General features: G+C 42.0%; 1 protein-coding gene across 3 annotated transcripts in view; it reads left to right on the top strand.

The window, feature by feature from the left end:
- LOC109428579 (protein tramtrack, beta isoform) overlaps window positions 1-20,682 on the top strand; it is a 289,306-nt gene extending 268,624 nt beyond the window's left edge. For all 3 annotated transcript variants that reach the window (XM_029856800.2, XM_062844374.1, XM_062844373.1), the window contains exons 7-8: window positions 45-322; window positions 7,972-20,682. In XM_029856800.2, coding sequence (XP_029712660.2) covers window positions 45-322; window positions 7,972-9,418 — 1,725 coding nt within the window. In that variant the 3' untranslated portion in view covers window positions 9,419-20,682. The remainder of the gene's footprint in view (window positions 1-44; window positions 323-7,971) is intronic.
- Window positions 20,683-20,929: the final 247 nt, after the last annotated feature.

Genomic DNA, 20,929 nt, shown 5'->3' with positions numbered 1-20,929 from the left:
ACCCACCCAAAAAATTGTCCACCCCCTTCTTCTCTCCCCCACAGACTCTGAACCACTTCTTCGGCGGCGCATCGGCGGCATCCACCGGAAGCTACTCCCGGGCCACCGGAATCAAATCGGCCCCATCGGCAACGGCAGCGGCGGCTGCAGCCGCAGCTACGGCCACAACAGCCGGCATCATCGGGTTTCCCGGCGCAGCCGTGGGGGCCATCCCGTTTGTGTTTCCCTTCGCTCCGTTGGGCTTGGGCCTGTTCGACACCGATCCGAAGCGGATTCTGAACCTGCTGCACCACCAGTCGGCCCTGGCCGAAGAGGCGTTGAGGTAAGTCTGTCTTCCAGTTTTTTTTTAAGACATCGATTCATCCAGGTGGTTGTCCAAACCGTTTCTTGATTCCTTCAGCCGAAAATCGCGTCATCCAGACGTTTGTCCTAAATCATCAAATTCAAAGGGTTGTCCAACGTGTCTTTCAGTCCTTCCAACCGAAGGTTACTTCACCCTGATGATTGTCCGACTCATCTTTCAGTTCTTCCAGCTTCCAAAACATTCAGATGGTTTTCTAACTCGTCTTCCTGATTTTTCAACAGCAAAATCGACAGATTTAGGCGGTTGTCCAACCCGTCTTTCAGTTCTTTCAATCGAAGATCACTTCATCCAGATGGTTGTCTAAGTCATCTCCTGGATTTGTCAACAACAAAATCACAACAGATCACTTCATCCAGACGGTTTCTAGATTTGTCAACAAAGAAATCAACAAATTCAGACAGTTGTTCAACCGTCTTTCAGTTCCTTCAGCTGAAGATCTCTTCATCCAGATGGCTGCCCAACTCGTCTTCCGCATTTGTCAATTCAGTCGGTTGTCCAACCCGTCTTTCAGTTGTTTCCACCGAAGATCCCTTTATCCAGACGGTTGTCCAACTCATCTTCCGAATTTGTCAATTCAGACGGTTGTCCAACCTGTTGAGCGCAACTGATTATTATTGAATTAGCGTGTATGTAACACTACCTTTTATATAAGACACCTTGGTCACTCTGACAGATGTAACGAAAGAGAAATAAAATTCATTCTGTTTTTGTATTCAACCGCAAGCACACGCGTTGGTTATTTTCTCTGCGCTACCGAAAGTCTTCTCAGGTGATGGGCCCAGTCTACGCCCTAACCTGCAAATTGTGCTTGCTTCGCGGATAACGTGTTCGTGCGTGTTCGATAGTCTCGGTCGAGTGAGTGAACGGTAAATTCTTGCCATGGAGGAGGATCGAAAAGTGTACCTGTTTGACGGTACAAATTTCGCCAACTGGAGCTTCCGGATGGAGGTGCACTTGGAGGAGCTGGGTCTCCTGCCGTGCATTCAGCAGTTGCCGGAAGAAGTGGCAGAATTCCAAGTGCTCGCTGGTGATAGTGCCGAGATTAAACGCGAAAAGGAAAAAGCTTTGGACGATCGCAGGAAGAAAGATGTTCGGTGTAAATCGGTGCTGATCCGAAATATCGCGGACTCTCAGCTTGAATATGTCAAGCAAAAGCGCAGCCCGGTCGACATTTGGGTGGCGCTGCAGAATGCTTTCGCGCGAAAAGGCATTTCTGGACAGTTTTTCCTGCTAAAGAAGCTATCCGCGTTGAAATTCGACGAAACCGTTTCGATGGAGGAACATCTGCTGTTCTTCGACAAAACTGTGCGTTATTTGGATTCGGCGGGCATAAAGCTGGACGAGCGACTCGTTGTGTTTTATTTACTTCAGTCGATGCCGCGTTCGTATAGCCAGCTGGTTACGGTGCTCGAAACTTTGTCGGACGAACAGTGTACGTTGGATTTCGTGCGTGCGCGGTTGCTCAACGAGAGCGTAAAACGAGCCAACAGTGATGACGTCAGTGCGGACGTCGACTCGACCGCGTTTGCCGGGAAAGGCAAGAATAAGAACAAACCGAAGTGTTTTGCCTGCGGCAAAGAGGGACACAAGCGTGCTGAATGCCCGACCCGTGGGGACGAACGAGGTCGTAGTGAGGGGGTGTCAAGGGGCACGAAGAAAAATGTGTTTCGAGGAAAAGCAAATGTCAGTGAGAAAGAGATGGTGTTCGTGGGCCAGTCGGTGGAAAACAACTCCTCCAACAGTGACGTTTCGTGGATTCTCGACTCGGGCGCGTCCGATCATATGATTGGAACAATCGATTGGTTGCGTGACGTGAAGAAACTGGATAAGCCGGTGATGATCAAAGTGGCTTCCGGACAAACGCTTGAGAGCAACTACTCTGGTGCAGTGAACATTACGACGAAGATCGGAAACCGAAGAGAAAACGCTGTAGTGAAGGATGTTTTGTACGTACCGGGTTTGCGGTACAACCTGTTTTCGATCCAACGCGTCGGACTGCTGGGCATGCAGGTAGTGTTTCGGAAGAACAGTGTCGAGATCCTAAAAAGTGGTGAAGTTGTTTGCACGGGCAAGCGAAAGGACAAACTCTTCGAACTGAACGTTGACGTGTCGCGAGTGAAAGAGCCGGCTGCTCTGGTGACTGAAAATGCCATAAGCAACGAAGAGCTATGGCACAGGCGCTTCGGCCACATTGGGAGAAGTGGACTTGTGAAGATCGTGAGCGGTGAAATGGTAAATGGCCTGAACTTGAAGAAAAGTGAAATAGTGGATCGTGCCGTCTGCGAGCCCTGTCTCAAAGGAAAACAGACCAGGAAGCCCTTCATGGAGATGCCGTTGCCTCGAAGTTCCCGTCCCCTCGAAGTCATTCACAGCGACGTGTGTGGAGCCATGACACCGGCGGCGTATAACGGTAACCCAAGTAACACAGAAAACATCTTTGAAAATTTAATTTGAAAAAGATGTTATAGTACAGTACTATAATCGTATCTGAACACATCTTATGTTGAAATCATGCTTTATCTATGTTTGACAAAAACAAGTTTCGAAAATATCTTATCAACATCTCCTCAAGTTAGAATGACGTAAATTTAACGTTGATTATACAAGATTTTTTATTCATCGTCTGCTTCAATTTAATATGATTTTTGAAACATTAGCAGCACATAGTTAAAACCTTTGGTTCCAAATATGTAACCAATACGTTATTTTTAAGTATAAAATACGTTAGTGTACAAGTTAATAAGTTTACAGTATCTTCTTAAACATCACTGTCTTGAATATTATATGAAACACCTATTACATATAGAATACACGAAAATTAAGCATTGCCTTGCCATTCGCTTAACAAGTAAACACAGGTATAGAAATACTCTTTACAATGGTTGGCGACTGTGGAAATCACTTCAGACGTGAATGGATCCGTAGAAGGAACCAACGATTTTTAACTTCACTTTAATGTCAGTCCTACTATCACCTAATAATCACTTTCGATACTTACGTGACGGCTCAATCGCACTGAAAAGCCCAGTTTAAACACAATAATTGCCTCCGCGAAATATTAGAAATCAATTCGTTGTAATTGGCTAAACTGCACACTGAGTTTGTTATTGTTATACTTATGTTCAAAATAGGTATCAAAAAAACAAAAATCCCATCCGTGTATGCGCTATTGACAAATGGATGTTTAAAATACGTTGCAACGATGTTTTTTCAATGTATTATTAAGGTATTCGAAAAACTTGTTATTAAGATGTCCATAAGATGTAATTTGAATGTATATCTAATATTTTGTATTTTCTGTATCAGGCCAGATGGATTACAGTGCCTACCAAAAAGTTTCACATTATAACACTTCAGCTGTTGGTTTATCTACATTTTTTTTCGCCCAATTATTAATTATCTGGGATTATCTGAGATATTCAAAACATTGATTGAAATAATATTATTTCCTTATCGATTATGGTTAAACATTCTAATTCTAAAAGCACATCAATACAACATAAATGAAAATACCATTCCAAAACTTCCCGATGGTACTGTGTAAGGAAGCCATGTTTGAATTGTGCTCTACATTTCCAAAAAAATCAGAGGATTGACAAAAATCTCTCTACTGGTTTCCAATCCTATGGAAAGCGCATGAATTCATGAAAAGTGAATATGTTTATTTCACCATAGATTTTTAATGGCACATAAAATTGCGTCATAGTAACTAAACATCGAGATGGTAAAGAGGCTTAGAAATTATTTTGAGCCATGACAAAATAGCACCAAAATAGGTGTCATATTTATTTACATAGTGCGTGTTTGATAATTTATGATTCCTCCGTAAGCACAAGGAAGTATTTACGATGTTCGCAGAAAACATTTTCAATACTTATTTTTATGTTATAATAATGTATTGAAAAACATCTTTAGTAACATCAAAGATGTTTTATAAGCCGCCATTTTTTGCGCTTTTTCGGTGATATAAGTGTACGAAAATACGTTTCCGGTACATGGAACAAAACATGGGCGTTTGTATGAAACATGTAAAATGTACATTATTATAACAAGTTGTGTTGCTTGGGAAGCGATATTTTGTTTCCTTTACGGACGATTGTACCCATTTTACTGCTGTGTATATGCTGAGTACCAAGGACGAGGTACTTGAAGCGTTCGAAACTTATGCTGCGATGGCTGAGTCGCACTTCGACAGTCGTATCTCTCGCCTACGTTGCAACAACGGAGGAGAGTATGTCGGAGAGAAATTTCGGAGCTTCTGTCGGAGAAAGGGGATACAACTGGAGTACACCGTTCCGTATACGCCGCAGCAGAACGGTGTGAGTGAGCGGCTCAATCGCACGATAATGGACAAGGCTAGGGCGATGATCGAGGACGCCGGGATGTCGAAGACGCTGTGGTGCGAGGCCGTGCTGACGGCGGTTTACATTATCAACCGGAGTCCTACAGCGGCACTGACGACCAACAGAACGCCCTACGAAATGTGGCATGGCCACAAGCCGGACGTTTCGAAGTTCCGCATTTTCGGATCCAAGGCCTACAGCTTCGTACCGAAGGAGAAACGGAACAAGTTGGAGTCCAGGAGCAAAAATTGTTACTTCGTTGGATACGGTGCCAACGGGTACCGGTTGTGGGATACAAGGAAGGTCTTCATCGCCAGGGATGTTGTCGTGGAGGAACTCCCACGCAATCGGGAAGCGATTTGCCATTCGAAGCCGAGCTGTGACAGTGTTGATTTGGTCGGTCCCTGCTCTCCACCGCCTCAGGATGTGCCGGATGCCGGTGATATGCCGGTTGTTAGAGATGTACCGATGAATGGAGCTGTACAGGATGCTGGTGATGTAGTTCAGCCGGAAGTTGTTGATGTTCACGAGGAGGACGAGTTCAATGACTGCCTGGACGACATGGATCCGCAAGGGAACGAACCAGATCCTCTCGAGATTCGTCGGAGTCAGCGTATCCGGAATGCGCCGGTCAAGCTGGATGACTATTCGTGCGTCGCTTATGCCCTCAACGCAGAAAACTACGTGGAGAACCTACCAGAGACCATCGACGAGCTGAAGATGCAACCTGACTGGCCTGACTGGAAGGAAGCGATAGAAGATGAACTGAAGTCGTTAGCCGAAAATGAAACGTGGCAACTGGTGGACCTACCGCCGGGTCGGAAGACTGTCGATTGTAAGTGGGTTTTTCGACTCAAGATGAATCCGGACGGATCCGTCGAAAGGAGGAAAGCCAGGCTAGTTGCAAGGGGTTTTACTCAACGCTACGGGTATGACTACGGTGAAACCTACTCCCCCGTCATCAGGATGTCTACTGTGCGTATGGTGCTCGCTTTGGCAAACCAACACAATCTCGTGGTCCATCAAATGGACGTGAAGGCCGCGTTCCTGCACGGTAAGCTAACCGAAGATATCTTCATGCGGCAGCCGAAAGGATTTGAGGAGGGGGATAAGGTCTGTAAGCTAAGCAAATCGATTTACGGACTGAAGCAGGCCTCGAAGGCCTGGAACGACAGGTTCAACGAGTTTGTGGCCAGAATTGGATTTCAACGTTGCAAGGAGGACAGCTGCCTGTATGTGCGTCAAAGCAAGTCTGGTCCGGTGTACTTGCTTTTGTACGTCGATGACGTCCTCATCATCTGCAAGGATCTGTCACAAGTGGAAGTGGTGAAGCGAATGCTGCAACGTGAGTTCCGGATGGTGGACCTGGGTGAAGCGAAGATGTTCCTGGGAATCACGATCGAACGAAACATCAGCGAAGGGACTATGAAGCTTAGTCAGCCGGGCTACGCTGAGGCAGTACTGCGCCGGTTCGGTATGGACTCGTGTAAGCCTGCGAGTACTCCTATGTGTGCGAACCTTCAATTGCAGAGACCGGAGGAAGATCAGAAGCTCGGCAAACCATATCGCGAACTGATTGGGTGCTTGACTTATCTCATGGTCACATCGCGTCCTGATTTAAGTTCAGCCGTTTCCTACTTCAGTCAGTTCCAATGCAACCCATCTCAAGAACATTGGTCACACTTGAAGAGGATTCTGCGATACGTAAGGGGAACAACTCAGCTCGGATTAATGTATCGACGACAGGAACAAACGGAGCAGATAGTCGGCTTCGCAGACGCGAACTGGGCGACAGACCAAGGCGATAGACACTCCGTTTCTGGATACGTGTTCCAGGTGTACGGTGCGACTACATCATGGAGTACCAGGAAACAGCGTACGATCGCTCTCTCGTCAACCGAATCGGAATGCAGTGCATTGTCCGATTGCATCTGCGAGGCTCTCTGGATTGTCAAGCTTTTTCAGGAGTTGGGAGTTCGTGACCAGCGACCCGTCGTCATATTTGAGGACAACCAGTCGGCAATAGCAATCGCCGAATCGGAGGCGCCATCTCGGAAGCTGAAGCACTCCGATGTGAAACTGCAATTCATAAAGGAATGTGTTGCAAATGGAAAGATATGTGTTAAATACAGAGCTAGTGGGGATCAACCTGCAGATCTTATGACCAAGGGATTACCGTTAGCTTCTTTCAAGAAACATTGTTGTACTTTGGGTGTTCAATAATTAATAGCTTGAGGAGGGGTGTTGAGCGCAACTGATTATTATTGAATTAGCGTGTATGTAACACTACCTTTTATATAAGACACCTTGGTCACTCTGACAGATGTAACGAAAGAGAAATAAAATTCATTCTGTTTTTGTATTCAACCGCAAGCACACGCGTTGGTTATTTTCTCTGCGCTACCGAAAGTCTTCTCACAACCCGTCTTTCAGTTGCTTCAACCATGAAACAACTTCACCCAAACAATTATTCACCTCGTCTTCCGGATTTGTCAACAGTAAAATCAACAAATTCAGGCGGATGTCCAACCCGTCGTTCAGTTCTTTCAACCGAAGAGTACTTCATCCAGACGGTTGTCTAACTCGTCTTTCGGATTTGTCAACAGCAAAATCAACCAATTCAGACGGTTGTCCAACCTCTTTCAGTTCTTTCAACCGAAGAGCACTTTATACAGACGGTTGTCTAACTCGTCTTCCGGATTTGTCAATTCAAACAGTTGTCCAACCCGTCGTTCAGTTCTTTTAACCGAGGATCACTTCATCCAGACGACTGTACAACTCGTCTTCCGAATCTGTCAGCAGCAAAACCAGTGGTTCTTGAGTCCTTCTTTCAGTTGCTTCAACTGTAGATCACTTCATCCAGATGGTTGTCCAACTCACCTTCCGGATTTATCAACAGCAAAATCAACAAATTCCGGCGGTTGTCCAACCCGTCTTTCAGTTTTTTCCAGCCGAAGATCACCAGACGGTTGTACACGTCTTCCGGATTTATCAACAGCAAAATCAACTAATTCAGACGGTTGTTCAACTCGTCTTCCGGATTTGTCAATTCAGACGGTTGTCCAACCTGTCTTTCAGTTCTTTTGACCGAAGATCACTTCATCCTGACGGTTGTCCAACTCGTATTCTTTAACGTCAACGTCAAATTTAGTTCATTTAGACGGTTGTCCAAATCGAAAGTCTTGGGTTTAACAACAGTTCACGCGTCCCAACAACCAATTCGATCGCTAATCAAAAACCTTCCAAACATCTTTTCCCCCGCAGATACCGCAACCTTCTGCTCGGGAACGGACCCTCAACCCCTGCCACACCAGACCGGGAGCCCATGAACCTCGGGGCGGCACTAGCATCCACCATGTCGCCCCGAACCCCCAGCAAGCTGGACGACGAGCACCCATCCACTTCGCGTCGATCGGAAAGCTCCTCCAGCAATGCCAGCACCACCACTACCATAACATCACCACCACCGCCGCTGAAAGGCGACATAGGTATACGGGTCCGCGAAGGTCTCACCAAGGAGGGCTTCCACAACGGGCTGGAACTTCTGCTACGAAAGCCACCAACCATCTCGCTGGACAACGAGCCACCTTGCAGCAGCCCAGCCGATCTGTCACTGTATTCTTCGCTGATGAAGGCTTCGGCATCGCCCGTCGGTGAACCGATCGGCAGCCAGACGGGGGGTGGCGACACCAAGTGTCACATCTGTATGGCTAACTTCCCGTCCGTATGGCTGCTGGAGCAGCACTCGGCTCTGCAGCATCCGCATCTGACGATCCACGACGATAAGCCGTACTTGTGTGGACTGTGCGGACAGAAGAGCAGATACACGTGCTGTCGCTACAGGACGGTGCTGGCGAAGCATCGAGAACAGGGCAGTCGTAGTCGCGTGCCAGGCGATAAGCTGTTCACGTGTGATGTCTGCGGAATGCAGTTCCGGTATTTGAAGTCTTTTAAGAAGCATCGATTGAACCATGCTCTGGAAAGACTGCACGGCAAGAAGGATAAGGGAGGCGAAAGCGAGCAGGTGTCTAGCACTAACGAAAGTGACAGCGTAGATTTGCGAGGTCTGATCCGCGATGACGAGAACATGAGCGATACCGAAGACCAGGATGATACGGTTGATTCAATGAACGTTTCAGCGGGTGCGGAATCATTAAGGGAGTTTAGCATGGAGGAAAGTCATGGAAAGATTACTAGCTCGATGATCGAGCGTGCCGGATCAGAGTTTGAGTATAAGAAGTACCAATCCGCCCATCGAATGGAAGCCGAGTCCAGCAGCAGTAGCAGCAGTGGCATTCCGTCTACATCGTCTTCGATGAGTCAGACGTTGAACAGTTTGATCAACGCTGAGTCCATTCCACATCACCATTTGCTGGGGTTGAACCCACAGGAGGCGTCCATCTTGAACTTCCTGCGTGTTGACGCGGCCGAAAAGAATCGAGATCGGCGCTTCGCTTGCCCATTCTGCGGAAAGTGCGTACGCTCGAAGGAGAATCTCAAGCTGCACGTCCGAAAGCACACCGGCGAGCGACCGTTCGTCTGTCTATTCTGCGGCCGAGCATTCGGAGGAAAGTCGGATCTAACCAGACATCTACGTATTCACACTGGCGAGCGGCCGTATCATTGCGAAGCGTGCGGCAAGTGCTTCGCCAGAGCCGACTATCTTTCGAAACATCTGACCACTCACGTGCACAATACCTCGCCACGCTGAGAGGAGGGCCGGCGGAGGAGACGGATGGTCCTCTGTCGGAAGTGAGGCACTTGACGGATGCCTGGGGAATGGGGATAGGAATGGGCTGGGAGGGGATTTCGCACTCATACACACAAGAAACTACAAAAGTGACAGCAAACAAAGCAATAATTCACCGAAATGACTGCACACAAACTATGAAACAAATGTAGATTTTTATCGATGTCTTATTTCACGCCCACAACAAATGAAAAATTAAAAAAAAGAAAATGGAATTATAACCTAACTTTAGTGAACGCAAAGCAAAACCAAACACTGAATCAAGAAACTCAACGAAGCAAGCCATGCCGCATGGCGCAAATGCTGTGCGCAGAGAAATAAATGAAAACAACTTTACCTCAGTAAAACTAAAGAGATATGTAACGAAAACCACAGCGATAGCAGTACTAAACTCACCCCACAGACACACTCACAACACAAGGCATCTTCTACTGATCTATTGAGGCAGAACAATAGAGAACGAATAATAGGATGAAAAACAAATTTTTGGTTTCAATGTGAGCGTAATTGTTGCTACTTACCGTATTAAGATTAACACCGTGACACACATTCAGATTCACACTGAAAACCACGCCAAGAGCAACGCAGACGAGAGAAGTGAATACTCTCTCTCTCTTACACACACACACACACACACACACACACACACACACACACACACACACACACACACACACACACACACACACACACACACACACACAAACACTCGACTGCGAAGAGCGTCGCGTGAATTATTTTCATTCTTCAAGAAGAAAAACAAGAAAAATCCGCAATTACAAAGTCTGTGATTTTATGTCATTAACTATTGCGAATATTTAAAACAAACACACTCACACATAACCACAAATAATACACTCACATCGTTTTAAGTGTAGATCAGTGACAACTGCAACTCATACACACACACATACACACATGTATCTACCAACACAACACTGCAAGGTTCAGTTTTAAGGGATTGATTTTTTGTTCTTTTATGAAACGCGTGTTCCGTCTGCAAGGCCGTAACCGAAAAGATATTATCGATTGTTTTTAGCGTTTTTAGTGGTAGGAGTTTATTGTTATGTTGTTTGAATGCGATTAACTGTGCAGTGCACGAACACACACACGGACAGAATAAGTTTTTAAAAGAGAAATTTATTTCGAGCTAACACGGCGTAGAGCCAGAAGCCGAGAGAGTACGTGATCAAATGCGAGTTTGAGTGAAATCTGGTCGTGTTTTTGGTGTCACACGAACGCACCTGCAGTGGTTGAATTCTTCACATCGATTTCCGGCATTTTGTCGGCTTTTGGATCTGATGCCCCTTAGCTCAATTTTAACCATCTATATTCAGCAGAAGCTTCGGAATGGATACGTCGGTTGGGCGTTCCAATGAGAAAAGATTGTCTAAAAACACTGAAATCTATAGTATATACACACACACGAAAATATTTAAGCAAAGGTATAGTAGCAAAAAAACTGAATGTGATTGTTTTCTATATATTCAACAGATTTAAACTATTTATACTTATACAACAAAGACAGATGCAATAGCGTTTTACAATAGACTTTTACAGCCGTAATTGAATCAGGTTTTTAGTTAATTTTTTACTCTATATTTATAATGAAACCAAGTTTTAAACAACAATCAAATAGTGGAGCGGCGTCTACCCGAGAGATGCCGCCGCCAGAACGGCGTAAAATGGTTTTCAATTCTCCGAGCCCAACGTGGGTTTGCCGCCGAACAACTAAACAAAGAAAACAATGTGAAAATCTAAACAAACAGCCCACACAACAACCACATACAACGAAAGCGGAAGAAATAGTTTATTGTTTGGTCTAAGGCATATTACTTTTTAAAGAACTCACATCGTATATGTAGAACTCGTGCAACAGCAGCAAGCAAAACCACACTCAAACAACCGAAACAATTTTATAGACGTTTTCCTTCCTAGCGCAAACAAAGTAAAACATTTTAAATAATAATAAAAAACAATTTCACTGTGCCAAATTAAATGTACCTCAGTAATAAACAAGAGATAAATAGCGTGTAGAGAAACATACACACACTATGACACTCAAACAAACACACTCACTGTCACACACACAACTTACACAACTATGAACAGTTCATCGGTTTGTTACTTAAAAATAAAGCAAAAAAAGTATAAATGTCTACCAAGAGCAAAAGCAAACTTATTCGAGCGATGTGTAAACAACTTCTAACTTGACCCCTAAATTTCACTTAATTTGTGGTAAAACGTAATCGAAAGCCTACAACAACAAAAACCAAACAAAAAATTCTCGGTGTGATGCAAAACAAAACAAAAAAAAACTAAGCATTTTATCAACTCTAGATTCGAATCACTCGTGCATTGAAGTTTGAAGTATGAAAAAAAACACAGAAAATGCTAACAAAAAAAAATATTTGGTGTCGTTCTCGGAAAATAACTAAAACAAACAAAAAAATCCAACACACACACACAATCACACATTACCTAAACACTCACAGACACGAACGGCGGGGAAGAAGCAAGAAACCGTGCGCGACCAATCTCCACACCCTGTGGAAAATCTAGCTTGTGTATGTGCGTGTGTAATTAAACAAGAAAAACAAAACGAAAGAAAAAAAATCTGTACAATTAAAGTGTCGTTTCAGTAGTTTTAAGCTAAACAACCAACCGAAAGGGAAATTGCGTTCTCGTTCCGAGCGATTTTCTTTGATTCCGAAGAGTATTGTGTTCATTTTATATTAGTAGTTTATCTACACTTACCACACTCTAGCATAGTCTATCAGTATTGTTTTTTTGTTCTCTTTTTCTTGGCTGGGTTAGTTTTAGTTACGCCACCACAATAGGTTTCCTCTCTCAAACACGCACAATAGTCCTACGCGCGTACATACGTAGTGCATATTCGATAGTGGAATGGTTTTTATTGTTTTGACCAATTGGACAGGGTAGTGACTTTTTTACAGTACGTTCAAACGCGGAAAAGTTGTAGATGTGGGGTACTTTTATAGTATGATTGAATAATTATGTTAGTAGCTCGGAGTCTCTCTCTCTAGATTTGTCCGAGAGTTTCTTCCAAGTTTTATGAAACCTCCTTCAGGATTTTCTCCCAAAGAATTTCCCGGATTTTTCCTGGAGTTTCTCGCCAGATTTCTTCCGCAATACCTCCAGAAATTTTCCTCAAAGGTTTCCACAGTTCGTGTCGGAATTCCACCTAAGATTACTGCCTGAAGTTTTTTTTCTGAGATGTAACATTTTTTTCGGAATTTCTTCCGAAGTTCCTCCGAAGGAATTTCGTAGGCTGTTCCAGGATGAACAGTAAAACCTCTTTTTATGCAGATTTAAATATAGAACATAGTTTATCTATCCATTGTTTATGTATAACTGCATTATTATTGCTTTCAGATCAATTCAGGTAAATGAAAATTTCAATATCCTACTATATTTGTACATATGCCAAAATTCTGCTTTTTCGCCAAGGAAAGCGTCCCATAATTTCCTATCCAAAATCCAACTCCAGATATCTATGAAGTGGGCCAAGTTCTTGGACACATTCTGAGTAGATATCTAATCAACATTTCCTCCCCATCCCCGCTGATCGTAAGGACCTGGCCAGGTGTCGAACAAAGAGATCGTTCAATGAAAGGTTTGTCAAGTCCCAGGCAACTTTTCTGGCGCATTGAACGTCTCTATCGACGGCCACCCCAGGATGTGTACGGTCGGCTATGCTATGCTATGCTATGCTATGCTATTTAAATATAGAACATAGTTTATAGAAGAGAACAAAATGAGGTCTAAGAATAATCTAACGAGTGAGGGGAAAATGGGCGATCCAGGGGGATCTTATGGAGATTTTATCTTAAGTAGAAACAATAAAGCGTCGCAGAGAGGATTTTACATGGGCTTTGGAGGAATTCAAAGAGTTTCATGGTGTTTCGCGAAAGTTTCAGGGGGTATCAGGAGCGTTTTGAGGGGTCTCAGAGGGATTCAAGGGGGGTTGAAGCGGTTTCAGGAGGCTTCAGAAGCGTTTCAAGAATTCTTATGAGGCTCAGGCAAGGTCCAGGGAGTCTTAGGGGCATTTTGGGAGATCTCAGGATGATACAGGGATGTTGCAGAGTAGTTCGTGAGCATTTTATGGAGTCCAAGAGAGTCTCTGGGCGCCTTAGGGAACTCATGTAATCGCGTGAGTGTTGCAGGGAATCTCAAAAGGAGTCAGCGGGATTTTTTGGGATCTCAAGTACATCTTTGGGGGTCTCAAGAGGGTTACAGGGAGTATAAAGAGGCCTCTAAACGAACACCCAGGGGGTCTCATGAGCGTTTCAGGGGGTTTAGCGAGATTTCAGGAAGTCTCAAGAAAGTTTTAGAAGGATCACGGCAGTTTCAACCCAAGCAGCACACAGGTCACAAAGGAGTGTCGACAGCGCAGGTTTTTGGTTGTACACGAGTCATTTACATGTTATTTTTCCTTTGCTTTGAATAACTAGAAAATGACTCGTGCCCAACCAAAAACCTGCACTGTCGCAACTCCTTTGTGACATGTGTGCTGCTTGGGAAGGGAGTTTCAGTGGACCTTAGGAGGGCTCAGGGAGGTTTCAGGAGGTCTGAATCCTCTAGAAACCCCTAAGGAACACCCTAAGCGCCATCTCAAACCACCAGCAGCAAAACTTATTTTCAATTTTCTTCATTGTACTCTAAATTATGAATGCACAAACTTTATGCCATGTTTTGATTTATGGACATATGTAAATGTTTGCACTTCCAATCCATGGCATAAAAAGACGTTCCAGTATTTCAAGGAAAACTCGCATAAAATTCAGACTAGAACTCTGGAAGTATTTATGAGAGATACCTTCAAAGGAACATCAATTAGAAACCCGGGATAAGTTTCAGAAGGTATTCTGGGAAGAGCAATTGAGTTAATCCCTGAAAAATCTGTGTGAGAAATATCAGGACGTTTACAGCAACTATGAAGTGTCTGAAACAACTATGAGAGAAAACTAGGAAAAAAAAACTCAGAAAGAAATTGTAGAAAGAACTCCTTCTCCGAAATATTATCAATGACTCCTGAAGAAATCCCGAAACGATCTCTCTTCGATAGCTTCTTGAAGAAAATTGAAAAAGGAACTCCGGGAGAAATCTTGTAAGGAATCCTGAAAGCGATACGCGGCAGCTTTTAAGGAATTTAGAGATAAACTCTTGCAGAAAACCCATTCAAACTTCTGAAAAATCCTAAAGGAACTTTAGTCCCTAGTCTCCTGTAAAAAATCTGGGATAAATCGATCGAAACCATGAAAAAGCTGGGTGAAATTCCAGTAAAACCTCTTGAGAAAATTCCGGGAGGAACACCAGGCAGAACTGCGGAAAGTAGTTTAGGAGAAATTCCGAAAAATAGCCTAAAAGAACCCGCAACGACACCTAAGATAACCCTGAGAGAAACTACTATAGATATCCTAGGATACACCCTGATGAAAATCCTATGATTTTTTTTTAGTGGAAACGCTGGCTTTATCTATGAAAGAAATTCACATATCCCTGAGATAAACTTCAGGCGAAAATGGAATCTTGGGAAAATGCGGGTAGAAATCCGAAAGTATCTTCGAAAGGAGTTTATTCCAATACTAAGAAAAGAAAAATTGGAAAGAGAAAAAAAGTTTTGAGAAGCCCTGGAAGGCATTGCAAGAGGTTTTCCTCAGAGTTCCAGCAATCCTTGTGGAAGAATTTCTGGAGAATTTATCCGCGTCCACTTAAAGTTAACAGCCTCTTTTCGGAACCTTGAGCTTGCCGGAAATGCTTAATGTAGCACTCCACTTGTATCTTTAGTATAGATATCCAGATTTTTTCTGTATTTAACTCGAGATTTAACTTGCAGTCCACTCTCCATAGAAATTAGCAACTTCTACGCGGAATCACAAGCTACCAGTAACAATTTCCAACATAACACGTAAAAGATTTGTTTTGACTTCTGAAAGTTTTGCACTACACGCATGTGGTAAACGTTCATGTTTGAAAGAAAATGCTACATGTTTAAAAAAAATCGTACAAACTATGTAGTAAACTCTGGCGATTATCCTTATGAGCAGGGATGGCACTGCCACTGCGCACAGAAAATGTGCACAGTGCAGTACATTCTCATATTAAAACCGCTCACTCTTGACTCATGCACTGAGGAGCATACCATCTCTGCTCATGAGTAGATACTACAAGTAGTATACTTTGTTATTCATACGGCCCATTGAATTTGTCCCCTTGGGGTGTAAATCCGACCCTGCGTATATCAATGTTGCTAGCCAAAATATATTCTAAAAATCACTCACCTCGTTTATTGATGTAACTTCTTTCCCATAGAGGGTGGAGAGCGTTGGCACCGTGTAACCGTTGATGAAGTACTGATTTTGTTATCGGCAGCTGGTGGGTAATTCTCCGATTGAGGACTTCGCAGCTTCTTCATCACTAGGAAAGTAAGCTGAAGCTATATTCAATATGTCTAATGACTGCTGAATTTTTTTCCTCATTGAAACGATGTTTCATGAATTTTGTAATGGGAGTTGCTAGGATAGCTATCATCATAGAGTAACTTACATCTTGGTATTGTAATGCCCAGCATCTATGATGGTTTCATTGTTTAGCAAAGCTTTGCAAAAGCTCGCCTGATGTCTCTCTTGCATGATGTAGGATTGCCTGAACCAATTTCAATATTAGTCGCTGCGGTGACGATCTGCTTTTTTGTGACTGGCGACCAGTGACTGACTAGCCGGGTGGATTGTTTCGAGATTTCTGGGACCTTTGTATTTCCAGTGATTCACTGTTGTTCTCGCTTCATTTCCGTCAATATCCGGGATCATTTCTGTAGTTCGTTCCTTAGATTCAGTCTTAGATGAATTTGCACAGTTATTTCCAGTAATGCATACCGGGCTTGGTCCAGGAATTTGTTACTGCTGGGTAAATTGAGCTGCTACTGCCGCTGTTTTGAATTCCCGAATTAACTGCTACTCCTTCTTTAACCTGTCTTCCTGGGACTTCAAGATTCCAGGGTTTAGTGTTGACTTTTGTAACAGAAACAGGCAGTGTAGACTTGTTGTTTCATTTTAACTGCTGATGCTTATTGTCGCTGGGGTTGTTACGGTTGGTATCGGCTCGTACCGGTATTTTTTATAACCTAAAAACAAGATGTCAACGTTATCAATGGAGAACTCCAATAGTGAAACACATTATTTTCGATTAATAAAGTTAATGAAGTACTATGATGGGTTTTGGGTAAATATTGCAGTATTTTCAGTTGTAAGTTTACCTTTCTTCACCCCATATCTACAACTGACCCGATAATCTCTAATTATCACAATTTTAAAACATTCAGCTTTCTAAATTACTCCTTGAAAAGCACTCAAAATTGTAAATCACCCGCAGTAAAAGCAGTAGGCACACTCGTGTAGAAGTTCTATTTGGTGTCAATCTTTCAAATCTCGTGTAATCATATGAAAACAAAAACCAATCCGGAATGAAAGCATCCCAAAACAACCACACACAAAAAAACTGACATTACAATTCAAAAGCAATAATATTCATGGAATGAGCGCAAAATGAAAGGAAATCGAGTGGAACACACAACGTGAACGAAAACGTGAAACAAAAAAACGAAAACAAAGAAAGGAAACACAATAGGAACGGAGAAACGGTAGATGAATGTTAGCCACTATTTAACGGATAACATGAGAAACAAGTAGAAACTAAACAGAAACATGCAAAAAAGTATATAAAATATATTTTGTTCAGGGAATAGGCACGATAAGCAGAGTAATATTTGTGAGAAAACGAAAAAAAAACAAAAGAAGCAAACCACGCCCCTTATCATTGTCATACAGACTGTAAACCACGAGCAAGGAGTAGGATGAGAATGGTGTTGCAAAAACCGATGCAAGGAAAAGGGTTAAAATCAAGCGTGCGATTGTTTTAATGTTATTTCTTCTGTTTGTTTTATTTGCATATTTTGAGCTGACGTGAACGTAGGTTAAGTTTTATTGTTTGTTTATCTAATTTTAGGCAAAAATTCTCGTTTACCTCATGTGAAGATAACTACAAACACAAAGTCCATTCGAAGTAAGTTGTAAAATAAGGTTAAACTAATTCACTGAATGGAAAGGGCATGGGACGATGGAGGACGCGAAATGTTCCTAGAGTTGAAATTGAAGAATTGATGATTACACTGTAAAGGTTTATTTGGAGGAAAAAAATGTACTAATCAGGACACGATCCATTGGCACGTCGAAATTTTGATCTGATGCAAAAGCGATGATATTAGTAACCATTAGGATTAGTTTTTCGATTTGGAAGGAAAAATCTTCAAGCAAAAAAGCATATAATGTAAACATAAATTGATAATTCCTAAGTTAAGCAAAATCGTAAAAAAAAACAATGAAAACACATGTAAAATTTTATGGAGGGGCAATAGACTTAGTAGTTAAATCAATTGCAGAACAAAAAGAAAAGAGCAGAAACTGGAGGAAATGATTATTAATGAAAAGTTTTATAGTGAAAACCCAGAGCAAAGCTAGGAGCAGCTCTGCCCGTCTGACGGGAAATAGAGTTGTGCGATATTATTCGTCTATATAGGTTCGCAAAATTAGTTTGTGGCAGGATGCAAAGGGAGAGGCGTGAAACTCGAGAATTTATGGTGATGGTCGAAAATTCTCTTAAGACAAAAAAAAAAACAAGATTATTTGGTGTTGTGACTTACTTGATAATGGAGAAGCATTGATATACAATAAATACACTATTATAGCACTATTGATACTAAAAATGATCACTCAATGAGAAAAATATAGCAATTCTAACCTAAAACAAATGATGACAACTAACGAATGATGAACAAGAGAGAAAGGAAGAAAAGAGATAAAAATAAACGAAAGCAGAGCGATAGGAATATTCACTGCGAATGATTGTGATAAAAACTGACAAACAAGCGGAAACAATGTTTGCGAAACGGGAGATAGGATAAGTAATTGGGAGTGCGGCCACTGGAGACTGATTTATACGAGGGAACTGCGAAGAAGGATATTTTATGCCATTCGTGAAGGACAGAGAGCAAAGGGGTCAGACACATACCCATACGTCTTAGCGATAGAGGAATCACAAATCACTCACTCACTCACACATACATTCTTAAATTGAGGAGATAATCTACTAATGTAAAAAAAATCATCAAATAAGCGTGGTTCGCTGTTTCCGTAGAAAAGTCGATTTGACGGTTTCATCACAAATTAGCAAACACAAAAACAGTGGCGAATAAGAACCAGAACAAAACATAAACAAATCGTGTCAGAAAAGTTTTATATTTTCCGCCCAAAAACTACAATGTGTTACCATTCAATTAAACTTATATGTACATTTTATATTCCATCGAAAGACAAAAACTCTTACAAGATAACGTATATTTTAACTTTGCATTTATTGCATACTTTCTTTTATAAGGAAGAATGCAGAAAATGCAATATGTATTAAACGAAATCGGTGAGAAAGTATTTATAGTCATTTTAGAAGGATTCCAGGAGAATTGTGCGGAACAACAAAAGGTTTAGGTAAATTTTAAACAAACGAAAACAAACCATACATTGTAATCGCACTATTACAGCTTTCGATGTCCAATTTATGACTCACATACAGTCCTAAAACCACGCCCGAATCACTCAATCCGAGCGTTAGTTCAATGTATTTCAACTTGAAACACATTCAAACTCTTGAGCCCCATTTTATTTGTTCTTTCCAAACAATCCCTCAGTAGCAATCACAACCACAGACACACACACAGCTCGACAAACCGGGAAATCAACCAAGTTACCAAAAGCGGCTATATTTGTCGCCAAAGTCCACCAGCAACCAGAAAACTAATGAACTGTTAAGTTATTTCAGCCAAGCAAACAAATAAAAAAGAGTAAATAAAAAACGAAAAATGCCTGCCAATAAAAATAGATGAACAAGAAAACCGTACCAAATAGTGAAATATTAAAAACAAACTATTTTTACATTAATGAAGACGGTAAACATTAGAGCAAAACAACCAAGCAACAATGCAAAGTGATAACACTTTTTTCCAACCAACGCTGACGTGTTTTTTGACCGAATACAAATACCCATACACTGTAATAGCACCAACTTCCGTACAGATACCAGAACCAGCGAGACAAAAAGATAAGATTTTAAAATCTTCCAACAGTTTAGTTTGAAGTAATTCAAAAACATAAAATTTATTTTTCGAGAAAAAAACTACGAAACAAAGCAATGAAATGAAACGAAGTGCGGAAGAGATCGGAGAAGGCAATGTTACCTGAAAGGAGAAAAGAGCGATTATAACTAACTGTCTGGAAAACACAAGGAATGGGTCAAATGACGCGAAATTAGCGGAAACGGAGCGTACTTGTACCGAATGCTATTGTTGTATCTACTTTTAAACAGAATACTTTATTTTCAATACTCACTGCTCTCACCGAAAACCTAAACTGAGGAATATGAAACAAAATGAACTGACAGATTGACAAACACAAACACACACACCAACAAACACCCACTCAAACAGACAAGCACACAACAGCAGTTTACAGTCGGATAAATACAATAAACAATAATATTTTTTGATACAAGTGTTTTTACAAAACTTTTAAGCAATCAGAACAGCAAGCAAAGATCATACACCGAAACAGCTGGAAAACGTAGCAGCGAGTGCGAACAACAACTACTAGTCGGCAAGACGTGAAGGCAAGCCTCTAGCATACTAACTCAAGTCCGAGAACAACCACTCAACACATACACACAGGCAGGCACTCTGAACTGTGTGCGTTATTGTTTCCGTATCATTTTTATCTTCTTACCACTTGTTTCCAATCAGACCGTATAATTGTAAATGTCCGGACCGTGGTAGAGAAGTAAAATTCAAAATCATGAAATTTATCAGATTATAATTTAAAAAAAATAAATAAAGATGAAGCAAAGAAAAAAACTCCACATGATGGGTGAGAATCAATTTAGCAAAGCAGTGTAATTTTTCAAAACAAAAAAAAAAACAACAAAAACATTGTGGCATAAATACCAATTTGAAGACAAAATTGTGAAAATAATGAAACAAAAAGTAAAACACAACCAGAAAAAAAGCTATATTAAATTGTGTGAAAAAAATCTTCTTAATTCTTGTTGTAATAAATGTTATATTTATTGAAAATAAAAAGGAAAAGTATAATGAAAATGTAGTGATTGGATGTTTTCTTTTGCATGGATTACATTGCCCTGAAATCGGATTCCGATCTAGCATATTCAGCACAGTTCACTTCAGCGACACCTGATGACGTGACCCGCCCACCGCAGTCTCCCGATTTTCGCGGAGTGGACGATGGTTGGTTCTCTCAGCACCTGATGCAGCTCGTGGTTCATTCGCCTTCTCCAAGTTCCGTCTTCCATTTGCACTCCGCCGTAGATGGTACGCAACACCTTCGTTTT

This window comes from Aedes albopictus, chromosome 1, assembly GCF_035046485.1.
Source record: "Aedes albopictus strain Foshan chromosome 1, AalbF5, whole genome shotgun sequence".
NCBI classification, from domain to species: Eukaryota; Metazoa; Arthropoda; class Insecta; order Diptera; family Culicidae; genus Aedes; species Aedes albopictus.
This window is presented reverse-complemented; position numbering and strand designations above follow the sequence as displayed.